Source organism: Caloenas nicobarica, chromosome 8 (assembly GCF_036013445.1).
Source record: "Caloenas nicobarica isolate bCalNic1 chromosome 8, bCalNic1.hap1, whole genome shotgun sequence".
Taxonomy (NCBI): Eukaryota; Metazoa; Chordata; class Aves; order Columbiformes; family Columbidae; genus Caloenas; species Caloenas nicobarica.
The window spans coordinates 23,819,419-23,842,780 of record NC_088252.1 but is presented as its reverse complement, the minus strand read 5'-3'; the positions used below and the strand labels follow the sequence as shown (position 1 = coordinate 23,842,780).

The 23,362-nt window shown below is 38.1% G+C and overlaps 1 protein-coding gene across 19 annotated transcripts in view; it reads right to left on the bottom strand.

Moving 5' to 3' along the window:
• The window catches only part of LRCH3 (leucine rich repeats and calponin homology domain containing 3), a 65,556-nt gene that overhangs the window by 35,085 nt on the left and 7,109 nt on the right, over positions 1–23,362 (bottom strand). For all 19 annotated transcript variants that reach the window (XM_065639876.1, XM_065639878.1, XM_065639885.1 and 16 more), the window contains exons 2-6: positions 4,654–4,798; positions 3,014–3,140; positions 2,147–2,252; positions 1,838–1,974; positions 773–882 (exon numbers count right to left, since the gene is read on the bottom strand). In XM_065639876.1, the coding sequence (XP_065495948.1) occupies positions 773–882; positions 1,838–1,974; positions 2,147–2,252; positions 3,014–3,140; positions 4,654–4,798 (625 nt within the window). The remainder of the gene's footprint in view (positions 1–772; positions 883–1,837; positions 1,975–2,146; positions 2,253–3,013; positions 3,141–4,653; positions 4,799–23,362) is intronic.

Below are 23,362 nucleotides of genomic sequence, written 5' to 3'. Positions count from 1 at the left end.
TCCTCACAGATCTGACCCATGATGATTTATTGTGAGACTCTCTGATTTGTGTTTTATTGCTGCTCAGACAGTGATACACCCTTTAGCAAACCTATTCCTCCACACCTTAATACCGCCTTCCAAGGTGACCGAGGTAATTTTTATATATATTTAGTTTCACACTTTACTGACTTCCTTTCTTCTGTATCATGTAAAAGAAATAATCTTAACTGACGCTTTTCTCTAGACATCTTAATATAGCAGCTGATATGGTTGACCGTTCCAATATTTGTGTTACAAAGCTAAGCAATCGTGCCAAGTGAAAGTTTGCCAAGAATAACAGTTTACTGATGGGGTGGAGATCAGCACTTACACCTGTGGTTCAAGCAAGCAGTTATAAAATTCTGTACAGAAGGTTAAAAATCACAGCAGGGATATACTTCAGTAAGGATGTGGAAAATATTAAGATCTCATAAACTGAACACCTTAACAACACAAGAACAATCCCTATATTGTGAAGATACCAACACACTCTTATTACGGTATATCAGCTTTTACGCTGCCTTTCATATATTACCCAGGTTTTCTTCTGAACTGCTCCTCGCTTCTTACGTAGTGCTACCTTGTTAGAATACACCATGAGATAACACAGATGATATTCTTCAAAGCCACCTCCATCAATGCACTTACCAATTAACAGTCCTCGGATTTCTTTTTTTTTTTTAACTCAGATAACTGACAAAATTTTCCCGAATGTCATCAAAACTAGGAACTTGGGTTGTGCCAAACTTACCAGGATCCAAATCCCATAGGTCTCCTATCATAATCAGGCAAGTCTGGAGCTATCTTGCATGCTTCTATGTTCAGGTATTTAAATATGTGAATTTTTCCTTTTATACATATCTTAAAAAAAAAATACACAAGTATAATTTGACAATACATTTTCAAAGTACTCTACAGACATTTAACCTGTAGTTGAGAGTAACAAATAGGCATATTTATGTCAACCAGTGCATCTTCTTATCTTACTGCATTTTAGAGAAACAGCTATAGAGGAGCACCACAGGATGCCCGTGAGACAAATGGAAGCTGTCCTTCAAGTACATCTGGTCTGCATGCAACTTTGTCAGCTGGATGCTGAAATTTCCCCATGCAAACAAGACATAAGCATTTACAAGTACTAGAATTTATGCCCTTGGCAACAAAACAGATGCATCCCACCCATGCCCAGCTTTGAATGGCAGTGGCGGACTGCCAGAGCAAGCTCCAATTTACAGTGAAGGAAGCAAATAACAGCTGTCTTGGCTTTCAAAACAGAGGCAAAGCCCTGCTGAAGCCACAGGTCTTAGCAAGTGCCACTCCTGACTTGGAAGCAGCAGCTCAGAGGAGAGCTTATAACACCCAAGGGCTTTTACAGCCGCATTAAAAATCAAATTACTCGCTAACCATATTGCAGCTTCTAGGTCAAAGGCCAATTTGAGCACTTTGCTGCAAAGTGAACCTGCACAGAGCAGCACTGAGGCCTCAGTCGAAATTTTGACATCTGAGTGGCACAAAACCCCCTCTTGCCTAACAGAGCTTCCTCTCTCCTACGATGAAAGCAGAAATGTTCAGCTAACTTTAGTACAATGCCAACAGTGGAATTCTTAGTAATATCCCACAGGTGAGACTACTAATACAGTAAAGTAAGAAAAAGGGATTTTTCAACCTGTGCTGTATATTTAACCCTCTTAGACAATACAATTTGTTTCAAGTTCTCTCGTTCTTAAATAAAGTTTGTAATATAATCCTTCAGCTGTTAACTTTGTTCTGCCCTTGTTAGTTGAACTCATCATCTGAATTCCTTGCTGCAGTTTACCTGTGCAGGGGGAGACTGGAGAGGGTTGTTCTCTAACATGATGGTCTGCAGATGTCTGAGGTTCCTATAACAAACTGGTATTGTTGTTATTTTATTGCAGGAGAAATCTAATCGAATCAAAGGCAACTCAGCGAGTTCTGCAGATAGAAAATAAACACAATTCAGCAGATTTAAAAGCAAGAGTATAAAAATATGTGTTTTACAAAATAATCAAGTACACTGCTTCTAGTTCTCAGGGGAAGAAAAATGCATTGGAAATAAAGAAGTGCTTGAAATTTCTGCTGTTGCAACTGACGGCCTTTATCTCACCTTCAGGTAAACGCACCAAATTATTTCTTCTGACATTTAGGTCCCGCAAGGATTCCAAATTGCCAATCTGCGGAGGTATTGTCTGTATTTCATTACAGCTCACATCCTACAAAGTAAGAGTAAAGAATGAGTTAGTGGTTTTGACATTACCAGCACTGACTGGTAAGCCTCTGTTAATTACAATAGATAGTGTTTTATTTAGGGACTGAAATAAAAAGACAACTATTTACACAACACCTCAGATCCTTATGTTCCTTATATCTCATTGCCGATGTAAAGCATTATTTTAATTTTAAATATAAGGGGCAATAAAAGATTTAAAAGATTAAGCATTCAGATGTAGAAGTCTATTTCAAGTTCTCATTCAAGTTATTGCATACTATTTGAGACAGTGCAACTTGCTATATAAAAGCTTTTTGCCAGAAACAACGCACCAACAGCTCTAATTCCATCCAGCTTTCCTTTCAAAAACAGGGAAGACTCTTTCTTAAATTGACGTGGAGCATTTGTTGTCCAGTGCAAGGCATCTTACCACAACATAATTTTCTTTTAAATCTCAGAGTATTTCAAACATTTTTCTAACACCTCTATACGAAGTCAAAACATAGTTGGAAATACTATGGCAGAGAAAAATCTTCCTTAGGCTAAGAGCAGATTTAAGTAACTTGCTATTGCATACAAATGACTGGCTTACAACCACAAAGTTCTCAGCAGAATGAGAAATGGGATGTTGATCTTGCACATGCCCAGATAGCATCAGTTTAAGAAATCCTGTTATTTCTTCTGAAGCACCTCCAAACCTATTAAACACATCAATTAAAAATCAAAGACTGAACAGTAACAGTTAAAAAATAACTGTATACTTACAAGCTCTGTCAGTTGTCTGAGCTGTCCAATTTCTTCAGGTATTGAAACCAACTTATTATTACTCGCTATCAAAACCTTTAGCGGTAGGCTACAGAGGTGTACTGGCAATGTTGAAAGCTGGTTTCGGCTTTTTGGACAGAAAGAAAACAAAATCATCAGAACTCTAATGAGAAATCACCTCTCATCTTAATGCAATGAAAGACACATGCAAAAAGCATCCATTTGGATGATCAACTCAGTTTTTATATAATTACTGTAAAAGTAGTTCCATCAAATCCTTCTTCATTACTTGCTTTATCTAATTATGTGTGAACAAATTCTGAATATCAAGTACCAAGCCTGATCAGATGTTTTCAAACGCAGTGCTGGGGAATATGATATTTTCCTGCCCTTTCAAGTGCTTTTGATAACTGGCCACCCCTGTCACAAAGGAGTGTGTTTGAACAGCGTTTTGCAAAAGCCCTTACGACAGGTAGTATTGCAGGTCAGCACATACAAAATGCCACAGAGAAAGTCATTACTTACTCCATTAGAAATATACTTTAAATATTCAGTAAGTCATGTGGATCAAGAATCTTGGTACGATGGATTCCACTATTCCAAAATACAGTCTTGGAGATTTCATAATAAACCACTGTTAGAGCAAGTATGAGGTCATATGACTGGATTGTAACCTCAGCTGAGAATCAGGCAGAATAAGAATCGATTGTAAAAGAGAAAGATGCCCTTCCAAAATAAAATATAGCAAGGAGGAGTGACTAGATAATTAAAAAAAAAAGCTATTAGGATCTTAACTAAGGCTTCGATCGGGTGTTAAAATTTACCCAAATATGCTGCTGTATCATTTCATGCTTGAAACACAGATTTCCCCACTATTAAGGCAAAAAAACCAAAAAAAAGTTCTGAGCAATAGGTGAACCAAGAGCAGTTTATAAAATGATAATAATTGGACTGCACCTACTGGACATCACAGCAATAGGAAATCCATACCTGATTCATATCCTATTCCTACAATTCTCACCATCAATTAAAAAAAAAGAAAATAAAGAAACATAAGCATACTAAATTGGCAGAGGTCTCACAGCAGAAGGAAATAGCCTGAAGGCTTTTGTGATAGATATCACTGCCAATTTGTGATGAATGGCTTTCCACACCTCTTAAAAGACCTTCTACAAATGGAGGACACTGTACACAGTTGAATTTCATCAACAGGCCAAGTTGCAGCAATTAGCTTTTAATGCTAGCAGAGAAAGATCTTTAAAAGACACCAGTACAGCGAAGGTAAAGGTCAATTGCATAAGCCTTATGCAGCTGCTGAGAGCTGAACTGTGAAGACTATCCAAAAGCTCCGTCCTCTCTTTTCAGTCTGCATGCCTGTGTTTCACATGAAAACTACTGGAATTAATTTTGTGAGCTGGAATTAGCTTTCCTCTTCATCCTCCACTTTTACAAGCTGTTGCTTACTCCTCATGCTCTCTGATCCACTTAAGTGGGTAAGACTGGTTTGGGTTGCTTTGAATCAATGACATACAATGTAACAATGTGAGGATTACACACCATGTTAGTGTTACTTATGATGCATCAACATTTATAAACCTAGACTATTGATGCTAGAGCAAAATTTCTGAGACAATTGTTACCTGATATTTAGAAACGTTAAAGACTGTAAGTTCAAAACAGCCTCTGGGATATATCGAATGCAGTTCTGGTACAAATTAAGACTCTCGAGGGAGACAAAGTGACATGCCTCTGCTGGAAGCTCTGACAGTCTGTTCCGGGAGAAATCTGAAGGGAGGGAAAAAAGAAACATGCAGTAAAGCTGTCTTAAAACTTCACGAGGACAAGTATTGTCTGTATATTTGCCATCACACACAGTGATGGAACAGTTGGACAGGAATAATTTTCACTGTTCTGCCTGCAAAATTTTCAAGATTATGAAGCGACTCACTTCACACACAAAATAAATCAATATATTTTAAAATCTTACAGCTGCAATGAAAAAAGGGAGAGCCAGATGCAACATTCCTTTCATAGTCATGCTTACACATCCCAAACTGCCTTCTGCTTAGAGGAAGATGGTTTAAGATGCTGAAAGCCCAGCTTCAAATCTCTGTTCCAGGACCATCTTTAGATTATGGAGTCGGTATTGGTTGGGCAGTGCTGTCATGAAAAGAATCAAAGTATTTTTCTCCCAGCCCCCTACTAAGGTACTCCCTGCTATATGGAAATCTCAGCTTCAGATTTCTGGTCTAAAATATATCCTTTATATAGATATATTCATATTTGTAGGTTACAGTTCCAACAGGGGAAGCATGAGGCACACACTATATTCCAACCAAAGCATTCCCTCCTTCAGAAGGGGATACTAGTTCGAGCCTGTAATCTCAACCAAGCAATAGAGGGATTTTCAATAAAAGATCTCCCCGGCAGGAGAGAAATGCTCTGCTTGCTGCCAGCAGTAAGGTTTACTATTTCTTTGTGATCGTACATTCCTTGCTTGGCAAGAGACGCAAGTTTAACCAAAACCACTACCAAATGTTAGTATTTGAAGAACCAATATTATTCCTTATCCAGCTCCAATTACCAGTCCGTATGTATGAAATATCCATCAGTATTACTCTCTTTCAAGAGTAAAAGCTGCATTGTGATAAATAATGCAGTTGCCAAGGGTTCTCTTTCCTGTAAAGGTCAAGGAAAGCTCTTGCTTGTACATGCCAAAGGACAATTCTCACAAACACACCCAGCGCTTAATTCTCACACCTTGTGTCAGCAGGGAGTTCCTAGAGACATTCTGCCTGTTTAATAAACTGACGTTTCACCTTTACGTTTTTAAGGGAGGGCAGACATTCATTGTAAAAACCCATCTAACCTGAATTGGTGTCATGAAGGATTAAAAAAAAAAAAATCCAAATTTAATTGCTATTTTCTTTATTTGTTTTGTATTTCATTTTCTCCTCATCAGCACAAAAGGATAAAAGCTCTCACTCCAAAACATATACAACAATCTGACAGAGTGATTTCAGTATTCCATGAAGGAACCATCCAATACAGATTACTTTTTAAAGACTGCCAATGCAGATAGGTCTTGTGCCCTTGACTTTTTTTAAGGGAAGCTTTTCCAGGGTAAAAAAACCCAACCAAACCCTCGCCAGAGCTATCCTGCCTCGCACTGTTCCCATGTCTGCTGCTCTAGGTTGCCCAAGGAAAATAACACATTCCAAGAGCAGCTGGAACTGACTCTAGGTCTATATCAAGGTTTAGAACAAGCCATCAGCTACTACTGAAAAACAACCAGTAATTAAAAATCTCAGTAGAAAGAAACACTACGAAAAACCTTGTACTTTAAAGCACAAGTGGGAAGGAACTGCATTATCTGATCTACAGGTGTGACTGAAGCAAACTAAAGCAGAGGCTATGGTGGGTATCAAGTTCAGCAGATGTTACACAGTGCACACACATAAGAAAACATCAAAATCATGGAAACTTCTAATCCACCGATACCAAAAGGTAACAGGGAACATAACAAAAGTCCTTATTTGTTTAGCAATGAGTATTAAATAAATTATAATAACAACAGTAAATTTATTAAAAAAAAAAAAAATCACGCTACATGCTTTTTTCCAGCTTGTGTCAGCCTCAAACATGATGTCAGCTTAAACTTGTCCAAATTTGATTTTGAAAACCAAACACTTTAAAATGAACATTTCTGACCAGTTCTAATAGTGGGAGCTAAAATTACAAAACGGAAGTAATCATCACTAAGTCTGCATTGCATATCTAGAATTGTTTAACTCCCTTATGACAGAAAACAGTTTGAGATCTTTGTCCCCTTTTCCATTTTTTGAGAGGCAACCTTCCACCTGCTTTTTTTCTTCTAAGAGCAAAGAAGAACCTGCACTTAGAGACCGCTGAAGTCAGCTTCCATAGACACCCTCATCTTACCATACACTAGCCAGGTAAAATATGAGATAAATGCATAAAATGCAAAAAAAGGCCACAGTGATGGATCCTGCTTCCTGCTACTGCCAACCCCAAAGTTTCTTACTTCTGTTGCTCATCCCAGGCTCTTTGTATTGCCAGAGTTTGTGGGAAACTCTGATTGGAATTCAATAGAACAGTTTTTCTGATCACCTAATCGCACGGCCCCTATGCCAGCACCAGGGAGAAAACAACGGTGCAGGCAGCAGAGTCCCCTGTTCAGGCAGCAGGGATTATTTTGCTGATTGAATGCAACCACCAAACTCCAGCCTAAGTGGAAACAGCAAATGAATCAGACTGAACAGAACCTGCTTAAGAATCTGTAGACAGTAAAGGAATCAGTAAAGCATCTGTGTATATCCTGCAGAGACACATACACTCTGAAGGGAATTTATGCAACAGACACTTAATTTGCACAAGCCATCTCCCATAACACACTAGTCTGTTCTAGGGTTTCCTCTGCTTTACTTCCATAATTTCTCATTAATGTTTTAGTGAAAATGACAGCAAACTCTGACCCAGTCCTCCACCAAGTTGTAGAGCTGCAGTAGATTAAAAGCAGAGCAACAGCGTTAAAACTATGCAACAATGTGATGTCCAAAATTGCGACATTCCGAATGGGAGCTCTCCTGTGCCAACATTGTTGTAAAACGTAACAGGAGAAGAGTGATTTCAAAACACGCATACTGTCCCAACACAAATAAAAATGATGCATCGCAAAAAATTTCTAATAAGTGCAGCCAATCATAGTATTTGTAATCACTGAAATTAGCTGTGATACATACAACCTGCCATAAGGTTTCACAGTACAGTTCCATGTTACCGTATAAGAAAGGGAGAAGAATGCAAATTATTTCAGAGATTACAAGAAACAAGCCAGAGTAATTGAGAAAAAAAATACTTAGCTTCCACATTGACTAGATTTTTAAGCAGCTATTTATTTTAAAGAATTATTACAACATCGGTTCACCTATAAGGTGTGTTTTTCTTAGGGACTCTGGAGGTTGGAACTGAATTCCACCACCTATCTCCCAATACACAGCTGTGCTGGCCAAGTCTGTTTGAACACTACCCATTTTAACAAAGAAATAGGCTTCCCAAGTAATGATCCACATTTTCTGGTAGAAGACTCATAAGGTTTCTTTCAACTCTGTTTTGGAAAGGGTTTAATCACAAACATGAGAATTCTCAATTGCTTTTTGTTTCACTTTATCTTACCAAGGAACATTTAAAATCTACTGTTCGCATATTGTCCAGACCATAAGGCAGGGAGTACTGGTCAAGAACTTCATATATTCTGAGCTATGGTTTAGTATTTCTAAATAATAACTCACTAAAAAATAACATTAGGTACGAAGAAATTAAAATACACTTTTTTAATCAACAAATGACCTCACAGCATGATAGAAAAGAGACACCAAAGCTGGTTAGCAGCAACAACTGAGTTTTTCTAGACTTCCCTCAATCTGCAGTGATTTTAAAACTCGGCATTTCCGTTTAGCAGTAGAAATTCAGCGGAAAGTAGACTAAATCGGAGCTGCATTTTGATGTTGCAGTATAGTCTCTCAAATCATGCAAAACGGGTCTAACTAATTACAAGTTTGGTTAATAAGGCTGCAGCATTTTTACTGGCATGATGGTCATGAGAAACGGTTATACCGGCATTCATGATTTCACGTGCTCAAATGGGGAGCTAAGAGGGTGGGTCTGCCAGGACCATAAAAAAAGGCAAGTGCTAGGAAAAAAAAAAAAAAGACTAAGCTATACTGTGAATCAAGACTACCTCAAGAATTAGACAGAAGCAATATATGATAAAATACAGTGTGAATTCTGAACCCGCAAGTGAAGAACTGCCTTTGGGTATTTGCAGTCCCTGCCTTGCCCTCCAACAAGTATTTACATTTCCCAAAGTCCAGGACGTAGCATCCCTAAGATTTAGTGACATTTTTGATTTTGGCCGTTTTCTCTGGAACTCTCCCCCACTCCAGAACGCAGACCTTAAATGGGACCAGAAACAGGGCAGAGAGCACAGCAGCCATTGAATGAAAAAATTAAACAACTCCATCCTCTTCTCGGCTTTCCTCCTAAAAATATCTGAACGACAGGAACAGCTCTAACAAAACCAGGAGAGAAGTAAAGAAAAAAACCACTCCAGTGACTGGTTCCATATTGACATATATGCTGCCTTGCAGTACAGCAGTCGCTGGTGCTTTTCCAAAAGAGAATATGGGAGTCATGTAAAGGAACAAAAAAATCAGGTATTTTATTGAAAATATCTTATCAGTTAAGACTTGTTTTAGTGATATGTTTCTGCTACGGTATCCATAAAATAACTGTTCAACAATAACTAGAAATTAAAAAGGTGTCATAGTACAAATCATTGTGCAAACTAAAATTTGTGCAAAGATCTCTCTCAATTTCTCAGAACAACAACAGGAAGTTGCTGTGAGTTTTTTTTTTAAAACAAATATTGTATCATGAAAGAAGCAGCAACTAACAACTGTCAAATCAACCAAGGAGTAATCAGCGTAATGCAGATCATTTGCTTTAATATGTATGTGCACACCCCTGCTGCTTGACATACCATAAAATGCATACAAGTGAAATATGGCTATTATAATTTGAACTGGGATTGATTTGTGTTCACATTCCATGGGTTAAAAATTACTGTTACCAGAAACCTGCTTTAAAGAGGGTTCTTCTAGCCTGCTAAAAATGGATGTGTTTCCTTGAAGGCAACATCATGTGGAATTTTGGTAAAGGGGAAGCATTCTTTGGAACTAAGCTCTTTGTGAAAGATAAAAAAGCCAACAGTACAAATACAAAAATGACATCTCAGAGTGGAGCCAGATCACTGACCTTTTCCATCTTAATCGGGATTCCGTTCAGAAAGTCAGGAAATCCAATGTTATATGTGACTAGAGAACACACTGCTTTTCAAATTGCATCATTTGGCATTAAACGTAAACTCTTTCTGCCCAAAGAAGAATGTTCCTCTAACATCAAACATTCGCAGGGCTGTGTTCACACATCTTTAAGTTAATCTGTAACACAAAGTTCATCTCCAAAGGAAAATCACTGATGCATAAAGCTGCACTGTTTAAGGTACCAGGTACTTTAACCGACTGCATACGCTGTAAAGAGAGGGAGCTGCAGTTCAACTGTTGCTGGCACTCAGACCAGCTGGGTGGTGGTGAATTCCAATTCATCACGAGATGCTAATGTGACCAGTCCGCTAATCCTGTTCCAATGGGAATATGGCTTTGGCTCCCATTCCAATTAACTATGACAATGAGGGCCAGTTCTAGGCCTGGCCTGTGCTACAAAACGTTGTTGGTGACAAAAGGCAAATTTTTATCAGAGATCTGCATGTATTCCCCACACACATTTAAAATTTTATTTATTTACTTATTTTTAAATGTAAACCGGCAGAGCCTCAATTTTGGGCTGCCTGTTCAAAACCAAAAGCCAGCAGCCACCATGACAGCCGCTGGTGAAACGCTGGCGTAAGAGAGATGGTGACATTATGTCAACAGCTGCAAACTGTTGGCTCCCACCCGCGATGTATCATCTCTTCTATAACATCCCTGTTGCCACTCTGTGACACCAGCCATGAATGCGCATGAATGCAACAATATGAGTATCTGTGAATTGATCTGAATCCTGATGGTGACACTGGTCCCTATATGCTGTCCTCAACTAGGGTGACTTCAGCTGAAGGGCAAGAAAGTGTTCTGTTCCCATGAAACTAGGAAGCATGTGTTGTATCTTAAAAACACAGGTTTCCTTTTATACCAGACAAATCTAAGATGTATTAGCTTGCAGCTTACAGACAGAAATATATTTTCATATGAATAATTAGATAAGCCAAGAGGGCTGACAACCAGTATAGTGACAGAAGGAAAAAGGCAGAATGAAGTGCTGTAAGAGGACAAAGTACAGCTGCTCAAGAAATACATGCAAAATCTGGAACTGTGTAAACACGCTTTTTTTCCACACATGCAACTTAAAGACCAGAAGCAAATTCCACAGTTTCACAATGATAACAACAAAACCGCAATCATCAGCTTCTCATAAAACACTGAAGAATATCCTAGAAGTAGCTGATGTAATAGTGACCTCGTGGATACAGAAAGCAGCTCACCTGAACTTGTCATTTACAGCTACTGCTCCTAAGTGTCAGACCGTCCCATGGAAAGGAACTGCTCAGGTTACAGACACTTTTCAGACAACGTCACTAACCAGATCTTTTGAGAAATGTGATGACATTTAGAATCAACTCTATTAGAATGATTAATTACATTCCCAAATGCATTGGGAGCACATTGTTATGTATTGATCCCAGTTTTATGAATTGATTTGTTTCACCTCCCAAACATTTCAGAACTTGAAATTAAAATCCGAGAAGAGCAATTCTTGTGATCCTGATGATTATCAGGAAACATGCCCATAAAGCTACTAAAAGAAAATGAATAAAATAAAAGCATAGCCTTAAGCAGATGAGCTACTGGGATTATTATGCTGGCTGTTTTCTTGCACAAGAAAACTGGAAATCATCATAAAAGAATACTTCTGATATACTTCTGATTTTGCAGGTCTCTGTACTCAGTACCTGGGAATGTTTTCCTTTCTAAGCTCTAAAATCATTGGCATCCTCAGAGCTTCATTTCACACCTGCAGGATTTCCTGACACCGCAGTGGTGGCTTTTACCTCTTCCTGCCTGCTGTGACTTAACACTGCCACTTTTGTCATACCCTAACTTAAAACAAACCTCAGAAATGTCATCTCCTGACTCACCTTCTACCAGCCAGTCCTGTCAAACCTGAAGTTTTCCCAACTATTCTCCCATGTATCTAAGATACACTTGTTGTACAACTATTAAGCTAAGGTGAAAGAAGGTGGCATTTACTGACCCGAGATGAGGCTTTTCCTTGTTTTCCTCGGTGATGCATGCTGCCAATGCAACAGTACCACTGCCCAAGCCGGAATACCCAAATAACGGGCAAAATGAAGTCTGTTTTCACCTACATTGTTTTTGTAGCCCTGTAATGAACTATGTCCTCCAATTTCTAATTTCAATTTCCAATATTTCATGAAGAAAAATTAGATTCAGACATACATCCTTGATACACTTATCACATTCCAATTCTCAGCAGATCCATCCGTGACATGCACGATCACATTCCTATTTAGCAGCAGTACCAGCAGCATTAAACTGCATTTTAACCATTTGCATGGACTAACATTTTGTAACCAAGAATCTCCAAGCTACTGTTTTTTGGAACATGAACAGTGTATGATTTCTGCAGTTACAGAAAATGAGGCAAAGGTCAGTGGTTTCTTCCACATGTCAACTTCGCAGCGCTGTCCCTGAAACACAGAATTTACCACCAACCTGCTTCACCCACCTGAGAATATACTGCAGAACATGCCAAACAAATGGAAAGATCACACTTCACACTGGGATCAGCCCTGTAGATTTCCTGCCTTGTGTGCTAAAGACAAGGTTTGTATCACGCTTTTAATCAAAACTGTTTAATACTGTTCTTTTTAAAACCTGTTTCAAATCATTGCCAAATCATTGTCAAGTTTCAGATGTGTGGATCAAAGTTTCACATACGCTATTTCCTCTGGCTACACTTTTATTTTGGAACATTCAATACAAATAACAAAGCTTCTTGCCAAAGGCTTTAAAAAACAAGAAAAGCCTTCGCTTCTCCAAAGAACTCTCACAAATCCCTTGCTTGAAGCAATTTTAGTGAGCAAAAACTATGGTCAAAGAATTTACCTTTTCCTTCAACACCTAGATTACCAAATGAAACCTCGCTAGCTTTTTTTTTTTTTTTCTTTAACTCAGGGCATCTTAAGAACAGTCACACAAAAGAGTTTTGCAGAATCTGGCTTTCAAATTGCTTGAACTACACATTTGTTTGCTTTGTTTTTTTTAGCAACTTTTCTCCATTAAAACATATCACATAAAACCAAGAAATGAATCAAGTACAACTCTTACTGAGCCTAGTCTCTGCAACATTCACCGTTCTCTGTGAAGACTAGAAAAATCTATGTACAAAGACCTGTAAGAACTTTAATTATACTAAATAAGAGAACTCAGTCATACCTGGGATCAAAGAGGAAAACAGAAAACCAACTCCCATTCTCCCTCCCTTTTTTTCTCTCCACGTGAATTTTAATGCATATTTGCTGTAGTTTAGCTTTCTCTTGTACACATGAATGAAAATCTCACACGTGTCGCCATAAAAAACACTGACTAAATACAAACGTATTTTACAGTCGTGCACTTAACGTCAGCTGCTGTACATCCCAACAAACGCACGATTTTCTCACAGGTGCAGACCACACGAATACTGCAAGAAGAGGAAAAGCATTCTAATCAGAGTAACAACTTGCAATACAGGGTCACTTCCTCTGCAAAGTAATTTCGTTTTCCTTTTGCAAGGAATAATATAACTTGTTTATTTAAAAAAAACAAACCAAAACACAAACCAAAACCCAACAAGCTCCAGTCCCTGCATGGAACTGAGAACTCCTAATGTTTCATCAACTCCTGTTGCTTTTCCTCTAGTTGGCTGTAGAGCAGGAAAATCAGTAGCCTAAATGGCTCAAACTGTCAGCTTTAATATTTCAATGTAGACTCTGGTTTCACAGTCAGCCACTCTAAGCCAGCAAAGGGAACAATTCCTCACTGGCCATGTGTTATCATCCCCTCCCTTGCGCCAGCACTTCCAATTGTGCAGCCACACAGCCAGTCGGGTCTCATTACTGAGAGCAAATCCCGCAAAAAACCCACAGCCACAAATAGTTTTCAGCCCTTCTGAGGCGTGATCTGATTCATGCTGCAGTTGTGTAATCTCTAACATCAATATAACGACAAGAATGTGTGGCTGCATGTGTAGGGAAGAAAGGGGCCATGAATTTTTGCAGTAGCTGAGATTTGGACTAGCTGGTTAATAACAACCATGAAACTGCTGGTTTTTTTTATTTTGTTCCTCAACACACAGACTTCTAATAAAACAGAGTTCTTCTCAGAGTAGCAAATACAGGTTTGTGATCAGGGTTATATTATATTCCCCAGTTTTGCTCATTACAGATATGCACCTGTGCACACACCACAGTATACCATGGCACACAGTGGAGCAAAGCAAACACTTCAGCAATGAGATGCAACCACTTTTCAGATGAGCAGGGGGCAGAACTCAATAGCTTTAAAAGGGAAGCATGATGAAGGAATTCGGACTGCAGACAGAACACAAACAGCGACCGCATGCGCTGCTACAGCAGACACGATGCAAAGGGAAACTGTTTATCCATGTTGGAAAATAGGCATTAATTCTAACCCCTTCCTATGGTGTTTGAGGTTAAAGAAGTTTTTACATATGCTCTGCTTCCAACATCTGATACATGCCACCACACACCGCTTATCCGCCTCCCGAATCTTCTCTCTTCCAGCAATTTTGCTCCCTTTCCTCACTAAACTTGGGCATCCAGCCAACAGCATAATCATGCTTCTCTTCCAAACAACCCTAAAACGTAAAGCCAAACAAACTAAAGTAAGCGAAAGTTGGAGAAGCAACATTGCAAGAGATTTAACACTGAGGAAATGAACCAGGGTCTCCAGCTCACCAAATCCGGTTAAATTGGGGAAGTTCAGTTCCTCCCTGGCCAGCCGCATTGCAGCTCACTCTATTTTTTTTGTGCAGAACTTACATACAGTATTTATCCCCTGGGAAAGCAGCCTTTGGACTATACCTACAAAGCTCGTAAGGCAGCACACATCTCTTCATTGATAAACCTGGTTTAAAGGAGGCTATTTTGGTTTGACCCCAAAATACTCCTTACTGAATTTCAACCAAAAAAGAAAAAAAAAATAGTCAAATCATAGCAGAAAAGCTGTATGTCTAGCCTTTCATACTAGTTTAACCAAGACAGTTTAAAACAGTATCTGAAAGCCTCGGAGATACACCCTTTTGGATCCAACTATACTGCCGCAAAACTGTCACCTCTATCAGATATTCCTTACCAGCCCTTTGCTGTCAGCTACTAATTCTGCAATGCTTATTGGAGCACTTCCCACTTCACATCAGGCAGAAAACCAGTCAAGTTAGCTCACATGGTATTTTTAAGTTGTTTAAATTAATCCTGCAAATGTTGCCTGAAGCCAACTTGGGGAGGACTTACATGAACCGTATCTCCAGCTGATACGTAAGGGCAGTGACTTCCTTTGGCAGCACAGTCTCCTTACAGTAGCTGTTATCTGCACATCAACAAACAAGTTGAAACCTTCCCTTTACAAAAACTTTTAGAAAAAGACAGGAGGAAGAAAGAAAATCTTTAATCAGGATTTTCTAAGCAGGCATTACTTGGAATTGAATCAGATCTGAGTCCCCATTACTTAAGCATTCTATTTTCTTCTAGCATTAAGCAACCATCTCAGCTCATTTCGTAAAAGTTTTGCTGCAACACCATGACTTAGAATCATTACATGGTTCAGATTTGCTGCTTTGATTCAGGCCCCCAATCCCAACATACACAACATGAAATTCACCTCTCCTCCTGCATTTCTTCCTCACCTGTTTTTATTTTTAGACATCTGCTTTTCCCAGTTCTCACACTCAGGATTATGAAGAATGAATACCAGTAAATGGACATACTCCCACCAAAAGCATCAGTACTTTCCACTTTTTTTATTTCCCATAGGCACAAGCTCATCTTGTCCTACATTATTCAGGAAAGATATACCTCCATTGTACAGACACTCTTTCCCAACTGGGAAACAATTTCTCATTTTCTTTTACATCTCTTCATTTTCCCATAAATACTTCAAGACATCTGACCACTCAAGACTAGAGTAAAACTTCTCACTTTCACTGGGGCAGAACCAACCTGGTTGTCACTTCCTAACTTACAGCTACTTGTTCTTAGTGATCTGGTTTACAGAAGAGGAGAGATGAATGGCTGCACAGAAAAAGGAATGAGTGTGGCAAAGGGCTGCAACTTCTTCAGCCAGTTGTGACAGCGTCTCCTGAAACTACACTCAAGCATCATTAAACCTCAGTTGAAAACATTCTTTTGCAGGGTCAAGTTGGAATGCTGAATCTAAAAGTCAATTCACTTAATACATATTTTTTTAATCTTGTTTTGAATTTAAAAGCTTGCTGTTGTCATTAGAAAACTTGTCCTCACATCGTTCTAAGCTATATTGAAAAATACACTTCAGCACAGGACACAATGCAAGCTGCCACCTCCAGAACAGAGGGCTGAGCTTGTGTTGCAAGGGGAAGACGTTTGCTCAGTAAGAGAGAAGGCTGTGTGGTCAACGTGGCAACTTCTCATTTCCTTACTTCTCTAAGTTTGAAGAAGCACATTTTTCTCATGGTCCAGAGACTGGCCAGTAAGCACTCAGAAGGCTTCAAGGTCTTCACACACAATAGGATCTCCTTCGATTCAATTTCTTTCACCTTTCCATTTTTACATGGAAAACCTGTAGCTTGCAGTCTGTACAGAAGGTACCACACACAGAAGTTATGTAAAATAGAAAAGACTCATGCCAAGAAGCTATACTGTATGTACAACTCCACCTCAGAGAAAAGACAGGAAAACAAAAATATGATAAATACTAGTTCCTCCTTAGGCTCTAAGATACAATGCTAGATACCACAGTCTATAGTTTAAACTCCATAATCAACTTCCAGTTATTCGGAAAAGGAAGGGGAAGGGAGGGTCAGATAACATGGATAAAACAATACCACAGGTTAATATAAAAGATAATGCAGACTGTGTACAATGATAAGTAATGACAGTGCTGACAAAAGACTTATCAAGACCTCCTAAGCAACACTGAGCCAAGCTAGAAAACCCCCATAAAGGAGCATAGTACCTTTGAATAAATTCATGTTGCCAAGCTGGTACTCCAAGTACACCCATTACAGTGTTAAACCACCCACAACAAGCTGTTCATAGCTACCGAGAGTTCTACCTGAAAAGACCGCCAGTGAGGAAGATTTCATGTTACTGCCACTTCGCTTAACACTCCACTTTGGCTTTCATGTGTATTAGTGAGATACCTCACACATTCAGCAATTGCAACAGCTCTGTGACTGAACCGTAACTTGGGGAAGGAGACCTGGCTCGGAATAAAGGCAGGAACAGGTCAGTTGGGAGGGCTGGAAATGTAAAATGTAACCAATGAAGACTTCATATTTCTACCATTCATATATTTCTTTCCTAAAAGCTACTACTGACTTTGATTCAGCTTAATATTGTACATAAAATTCTCCATCTACCAGTTTTTTCACATATAAATATGTCAGCTAATACAACAGCTGCAACTTACTGAGTATCATGTTAGTTTTGCATGTTCCCCCTATTTCACCAATCAGTTCAAAATATATTATGTTACTCCCTTTTTTCCCCACAGACAGCTTAAATAGAAGGATATATTAAAGTCAGCAATAGATTAACAGACCATAAAGAAAAATATCGTAGCTGTGAACACATTTCAGAGTGTCTTAAGTGAAGAGTTGAAAACAAACCAGCTCAAACCAGAACAGAAAATTCAAGGGTCCTAAAAAGCAGAGTGAGTAATTACACATAAAAAGGTCTATTACTTTCAGAGAAAGTCAAGCATTTCTATAAAATTTTCTGCCTCTTATTACTGCATTTCTCTGTTAATAGAGTGCCTCCCTATTCACAGCACTTAGATACAGCTTCATCGGACTACACAGTAAAGTCATCAAATATGTCTCATACCATTGCAGACACTGATCTGCCTCCAGCAGAATGGCATTTTATTAAGGAGGAAAGTCAATTAAGTCCAACAGTCAAAAGGCCTATGTTCTCTTAATGAATCCTTGAGGCCATCTCTCATGCTGACATCATCCCTAACAAAAAAAGTCTGTTACACTTTACACAAGCAGTGTTGCCATTTTGAATAGGACAATTATTGCCAGAATTCTCGAAAAAGAGCTGGAGTCCTACCAAGTCATCTGCACAGTAGAAGCCACTTTAGTGTCAAGAAATGAAACAGTAGTATAGGATATGTATGGAAAAGATCCCCTATCAAACAGAGAGAACAGCCAGAAGATGAGATAAACGACAATAATTGCCAAAACATATGTTCATAATATGAAATAAATTTTGAATCTTGAAACCATGAAAGTCACCTTCAGTCAAAAACACACCACGCAGACATTAGCAGGGATCAAGGACTACAGAACTGGTGGTCACAATTTCGTACATCTTCACTTTTTAAAAAGTTATGTTTGCTAAAACTACTAGCAAGGCTATCAAAATGATTGTTACATTCTCAAATATTTTGAGTTGACTTGTATACATTTTTTTTCCAACAAACAAACAAACAAAACCATTATGAATCCCTGGCAGCAAACACACAAACCACAACTGAAACTCTTCCAACTACAATTGAAAAAGCATTTTTTTCCAAACACAAACCAAACCCATCCCTGTTCAGGAAAATCCTTAAGTCAAGGTTTAATGGCAAACATTTGTCCTAAGGGGCTGTGATGGAAATTAACCTCAAACTGCAGTAGTCAGTTTTAAAGTTTTGGGCTGGTGGGCTCTATCCATCCAGCTTCTTCTGAGAAACACCAGCTTTGTGCACTTGACGACTCTGTACTGGCTCACTACAAACTGCATGGAGCAGAAGATAAAGGAGAACGAAAACTTTTTGTCCTGCTAGACAAATTCTTCACAAACACTGAGCCACAGAAGAGAAGCCGTGTGGCGACTGCCCACACGGTCCAACAACCACAATGAGAATTCCACTCCCAGAGATCTCTGTGATTCCATTTCATAATGATTATTTCGACTGCTAGTATTTTTAGAGCCCTACATATTTAGAAAACCTTTTTTTAAAAAGTGATAATTTGCAAACATGTGAAAAATCCAAATGGAAAATATCTCAAAGTTACAGAGAAACTGCTTTGTCCACACTAACACACGGACATTGGAAATGTAGGAAAGGGCACAAGTGCTGCTCGCGAACATGACACCCGCGCGCTGCCCACGGCCCATGAAATACTTGACCGTGTTCCAGCAGAGCAGGGTTTCATTTTACCAGAGCGCTTCACAAAGTCAGCACAGAGGGGAACAGTGCAGTCATGAACTCAGTCCCTCCAGCCCCCCCGGATAACGCTTCTTCAGGTGCAAAAGGAATTACCTAGCAAAACAATTGACTTTTTATTATTATTATTATTATTCTAAAGCAAAAGACAAAAAAAAAGCTTTGAAAATGGAGCTAGAACTATTGTCAGATTGTAAACCCACATGCAAACCTCTGGATCCATCTATTATATTTCCTATTAAAATTATGAGCATTGTTAAAAACATACATTTAATATTCGTTCAATCTATTCGGGTTTTTTTTTTCCCCAAAACCTCTCTAACATAACAGGCTTGGGTAAAAAGAGGGACAAGCCTTCAACTTGGGTGAAACAGCAGGTAAACTAGTAGTTGCAGTACCAGAAAAAAAATTACAAACAAATTCAATCCTAAACCGTAGAAAACAGTTCCACTGCAAAAACGCTCCCTGGATTTTAATCAATACACTGAATGGTAATAATTGAATTTTAACGACTTTCAGCAGTCTGCACGGAGGAGTAGGAAGATTGAAGGGCTCTGATGTGGCAAAGGTACTGGATGGCTTAAGAGTCCCAAAATCACAAATTTGATTTTCACTGAACAGCAAATAACCCAAAGAATCACACACAGCAAAATGGAAGGGTTATATATCGAAAGCAACTGGCCTCGACACACAGTTTTTTAAAGACAATCCATTATAAAAATGACACAGCATTAAAACATTCATTTAGCCTCATTATGAATATGGAAGCAATCAGCAAAAAGAAAGCAGTAAGGGTATGAAAATGTGAATCAAACAGGATATTTGAAGCTTATACAAAAATAAAACTAATGATAAAGCAGCAACAATAGTGATGCTACTGAATATTTCTCTTGCCCTGAAAGTAATACTGATCTTGTTACTCTAAGCACAAGATGATGAAGAAAATCTATCCTGAGATAAGTAGAAGCACAGAAATGCATCTATACTTCTAGTAGAAGTAAAATAGAACTCTTAAGGTTAGTATAAAGCAAGAATGAGAAACTTGTGAGAAGTCTCACCATAAAAGATATTTGAAAATAAAACCATTTTTGTTTATATTTCACCTGATATTTAACTTTCTTTACAAACAAGAATTTCCCCATCTCTATTTAACTGTTTTATGAATCATGATCTCCACAACACCACAAAATATTTTTACTTATCAAAAAGGGTGTCTCCAGCTTTACAACTGTTAACATCCCCAGTTCCTCCTAAGTATTGTCATCCCTGTATAACATGCAATTTTCTGAGATTACATAATGTAGTAATATAGTTCCAAATCAACTGGCATGGAAATAAAATACAAAGGCCTACAAAAAACTATTTCAACAAATTTAGTCTATCTAAAATACAAAACTTGAAATGAGATTAAACATGGTATGTGGAGGTGTTTGTAGCCACAGAAGTATCCTCAAAATCAAAATATAAGTTTCAGATCTAGGATATAAGTAGTTTGTTCCATGCTCTTTATAACATATCTATCATTTTTCATGTTTATTGAACATGATCATAACCATCTGCACGCTTGAACTTGTGATGAATGTAACAATGTGAAAAAAGCATTGGAAGTTGAATCTCTAAAAAATATGGCATATCACAACCAAAGTTCTCAAAATAATTACAATACAGGTGTGGTTTTATAATCTCTCACATTCTTGATATCTTAAAGTATAGCCCTGGGAAAAAGTTAATTCTTCAAACTATAACAAGCCAAGTCGGAGAGAAACTATGGCTTTACCTTCATATTAAGTTTTTGTTTGTTTTTGTTTTAACAAGAACATTAATACTCTAAAAGCTATATTTCTGATAGTATGAACAGACATTTAGGTAAACAGTAACAGACTGTAAAAACAATGCTTTTGAATAGAAAACCAGCCTCCTTCTTACCCTACATGAAGAGAGAATAAATCTCTTCCTCAACACCATTTGCTGACTTTCACCATATCAAATAGCCAAGAGCAAGAAGGATGTAATACTTCAGGAAGATTTTTAACAGTTGCTGTGCATTTTGGCACTAACAGAATAAACCAAAATCTCCTATCCCTTATTTAAAATGACAAGTTAATACTATTTTCCTCTCAGGGAAAATTTTAAAAAAGCAGGGATAAAAATTGTGAGCTAGTATCTTATAACAAACAAACGTTAAGTTGATCATAATGAAAATTTTTCAGTTATATATTGTCTCATGATAAATGATACAACAGCACCTTTAAACTGAAAATTCAATTTGAAAAGCTGATTTTAAAAAAATGTGTTTTCAAGGAGAACAGGAACTACAAGACAGAATGAACAGTATCAGTTATGGGGGCGGGTACAGGGGTAATGTTGTCCATGAATATTTCCTTCACCATGCTCAGAATGAAAGCTAACATTTAATAACCAGTGAAGGGTAACAACAGTGAAGATTTATAGCTTTCCTTCTTATGCTATAACTTTTAAGGGTAATTACACCAATTTGCTGACACACAGGCATCCCTGAATGATGTGATATGATTCGCACAGCAGCAGAACAGAGCCATGCAATACATAATACTTGAATATTCTGCTACACATTTACAGATCAAATGATCAATCTGCTGTTTTAGCATAGATGAGTTCCAAAGATAATTTGTTTACCCTGCTAAGCACAAATCTACCCAACCCCTGGCAAGCCAGCAGAGTAAAAGGAAATAGCAGATATTTTATGGGTCATAACCACATTCATTTGTGGCCTTCTACAAAATAATTTATTCCATAGCAGAGCTTGGAGTCAATGTCATGATGAGCACCTAATTGTCCTGCTGTTGTGCTCAATGACACTCTTACTCTTAGAGAATAGTGTGTATGACACCAGCTCCAAGACCAGTTAAAAGCCCTGGGCTATGACTCAATTAACAGGTAATACATATGGCCATAAATAATAGTAATGATGAAATAAGCAGGTTTAAATTGCTACTTGTCTCATCAGCACCCTAGAATTAATGTTCTCCTCGGATGCAAAAGGAATTTTCTACCAAATGTTAAGATACTGATTATTCCTCTTTTTAATCATGCTAATGAGTTGGATGAGAAGACTGGAGTTGGCAATGAGGCATTTGAGACAGAGGGCAAGACTAACAATGAAAGAAAGATAAGACATGGAAACTGGGATGAAGGAGACTAAAAAAAAAAATTGGGGGCAGATGAGACAGAACTGAAGTAACATATTGCTGGGGACAAGACATGTGACAACAGGTCTCAGGGAACAACAACCTACAAAGATGCCCATGTAACTTTAATTGCTCATTTCCTGTGCATATCTACTGTCTACGGGTCTTTAACAACCACATCATACTTTTCATTCCTTTTCAAGATTTGTGTGTTCATTTCTTCAGACAATATGAAATTTCAGTAAAAATCAGGACCGATCACAGTAAGAGACTGTTGTTGAAAAACATTAGGGGAAAAAGCAGGGAATTATAGAAAGAAAAAAGGATGGCTAACCTGAAAGCTGGTGAACTCTGCTTTGGAAAAAACAGATTGCATCCTGTCAGTGCCATGTACTTCCTTCATAATACTAAGCAAATCTTATAATTTTTCCAAAGGTAGTAATTAATCACATATTTCCACTTTTCTAGATGTTGGGTTTGAATTCTAGTACTCCTGAGAAGCCACCAAGGCAACCAAAGTTATTAAGAAGTGCATTAAAAAAAATAAATTAAAAAATTAACCTTTAATATTTTGATTGCCCAAAAGTTCAGGCACTGTGTTGAATTTGGTATCCCAAATCAGCAAATGCCTTCAAACTTCATACGATTCCAAGCTTCATATATATATCTAAAATGCAGTAACATTACCTTGCTTCACTTCACAGAGATTGCGTGAAAAATGATGTTTGAAACCTTTTCAATAGTAGGGAGCACTATCGAGAAGCCCAAGGCAAGAATAATGCATTTCTGTACTCAGAGTTAAGTTTCAACAATAAGCAGAATAAAGAGACTAACATTCACATGGGTTGTTGAACAATGGGGGGAAAAAAATGAATAGATGCTCAGTAATCCCACTGCCCTCTGTGCACAGCAGACGACGGTTAAATCTCGTATGTTCCAGCAGCCAACACCTGGGCTGCAAAGCAAGTGGGATTTTTTTAGGCGTTTCCTAATTTTGCAGTGCTTGAACTACATTTAGAGAAGACTATGACTGTGAATACTTTAACTTTCAAATCAATAGCATTACCAGCTAGAAAATAATAAAGACTCATCCCTCTAAGGAG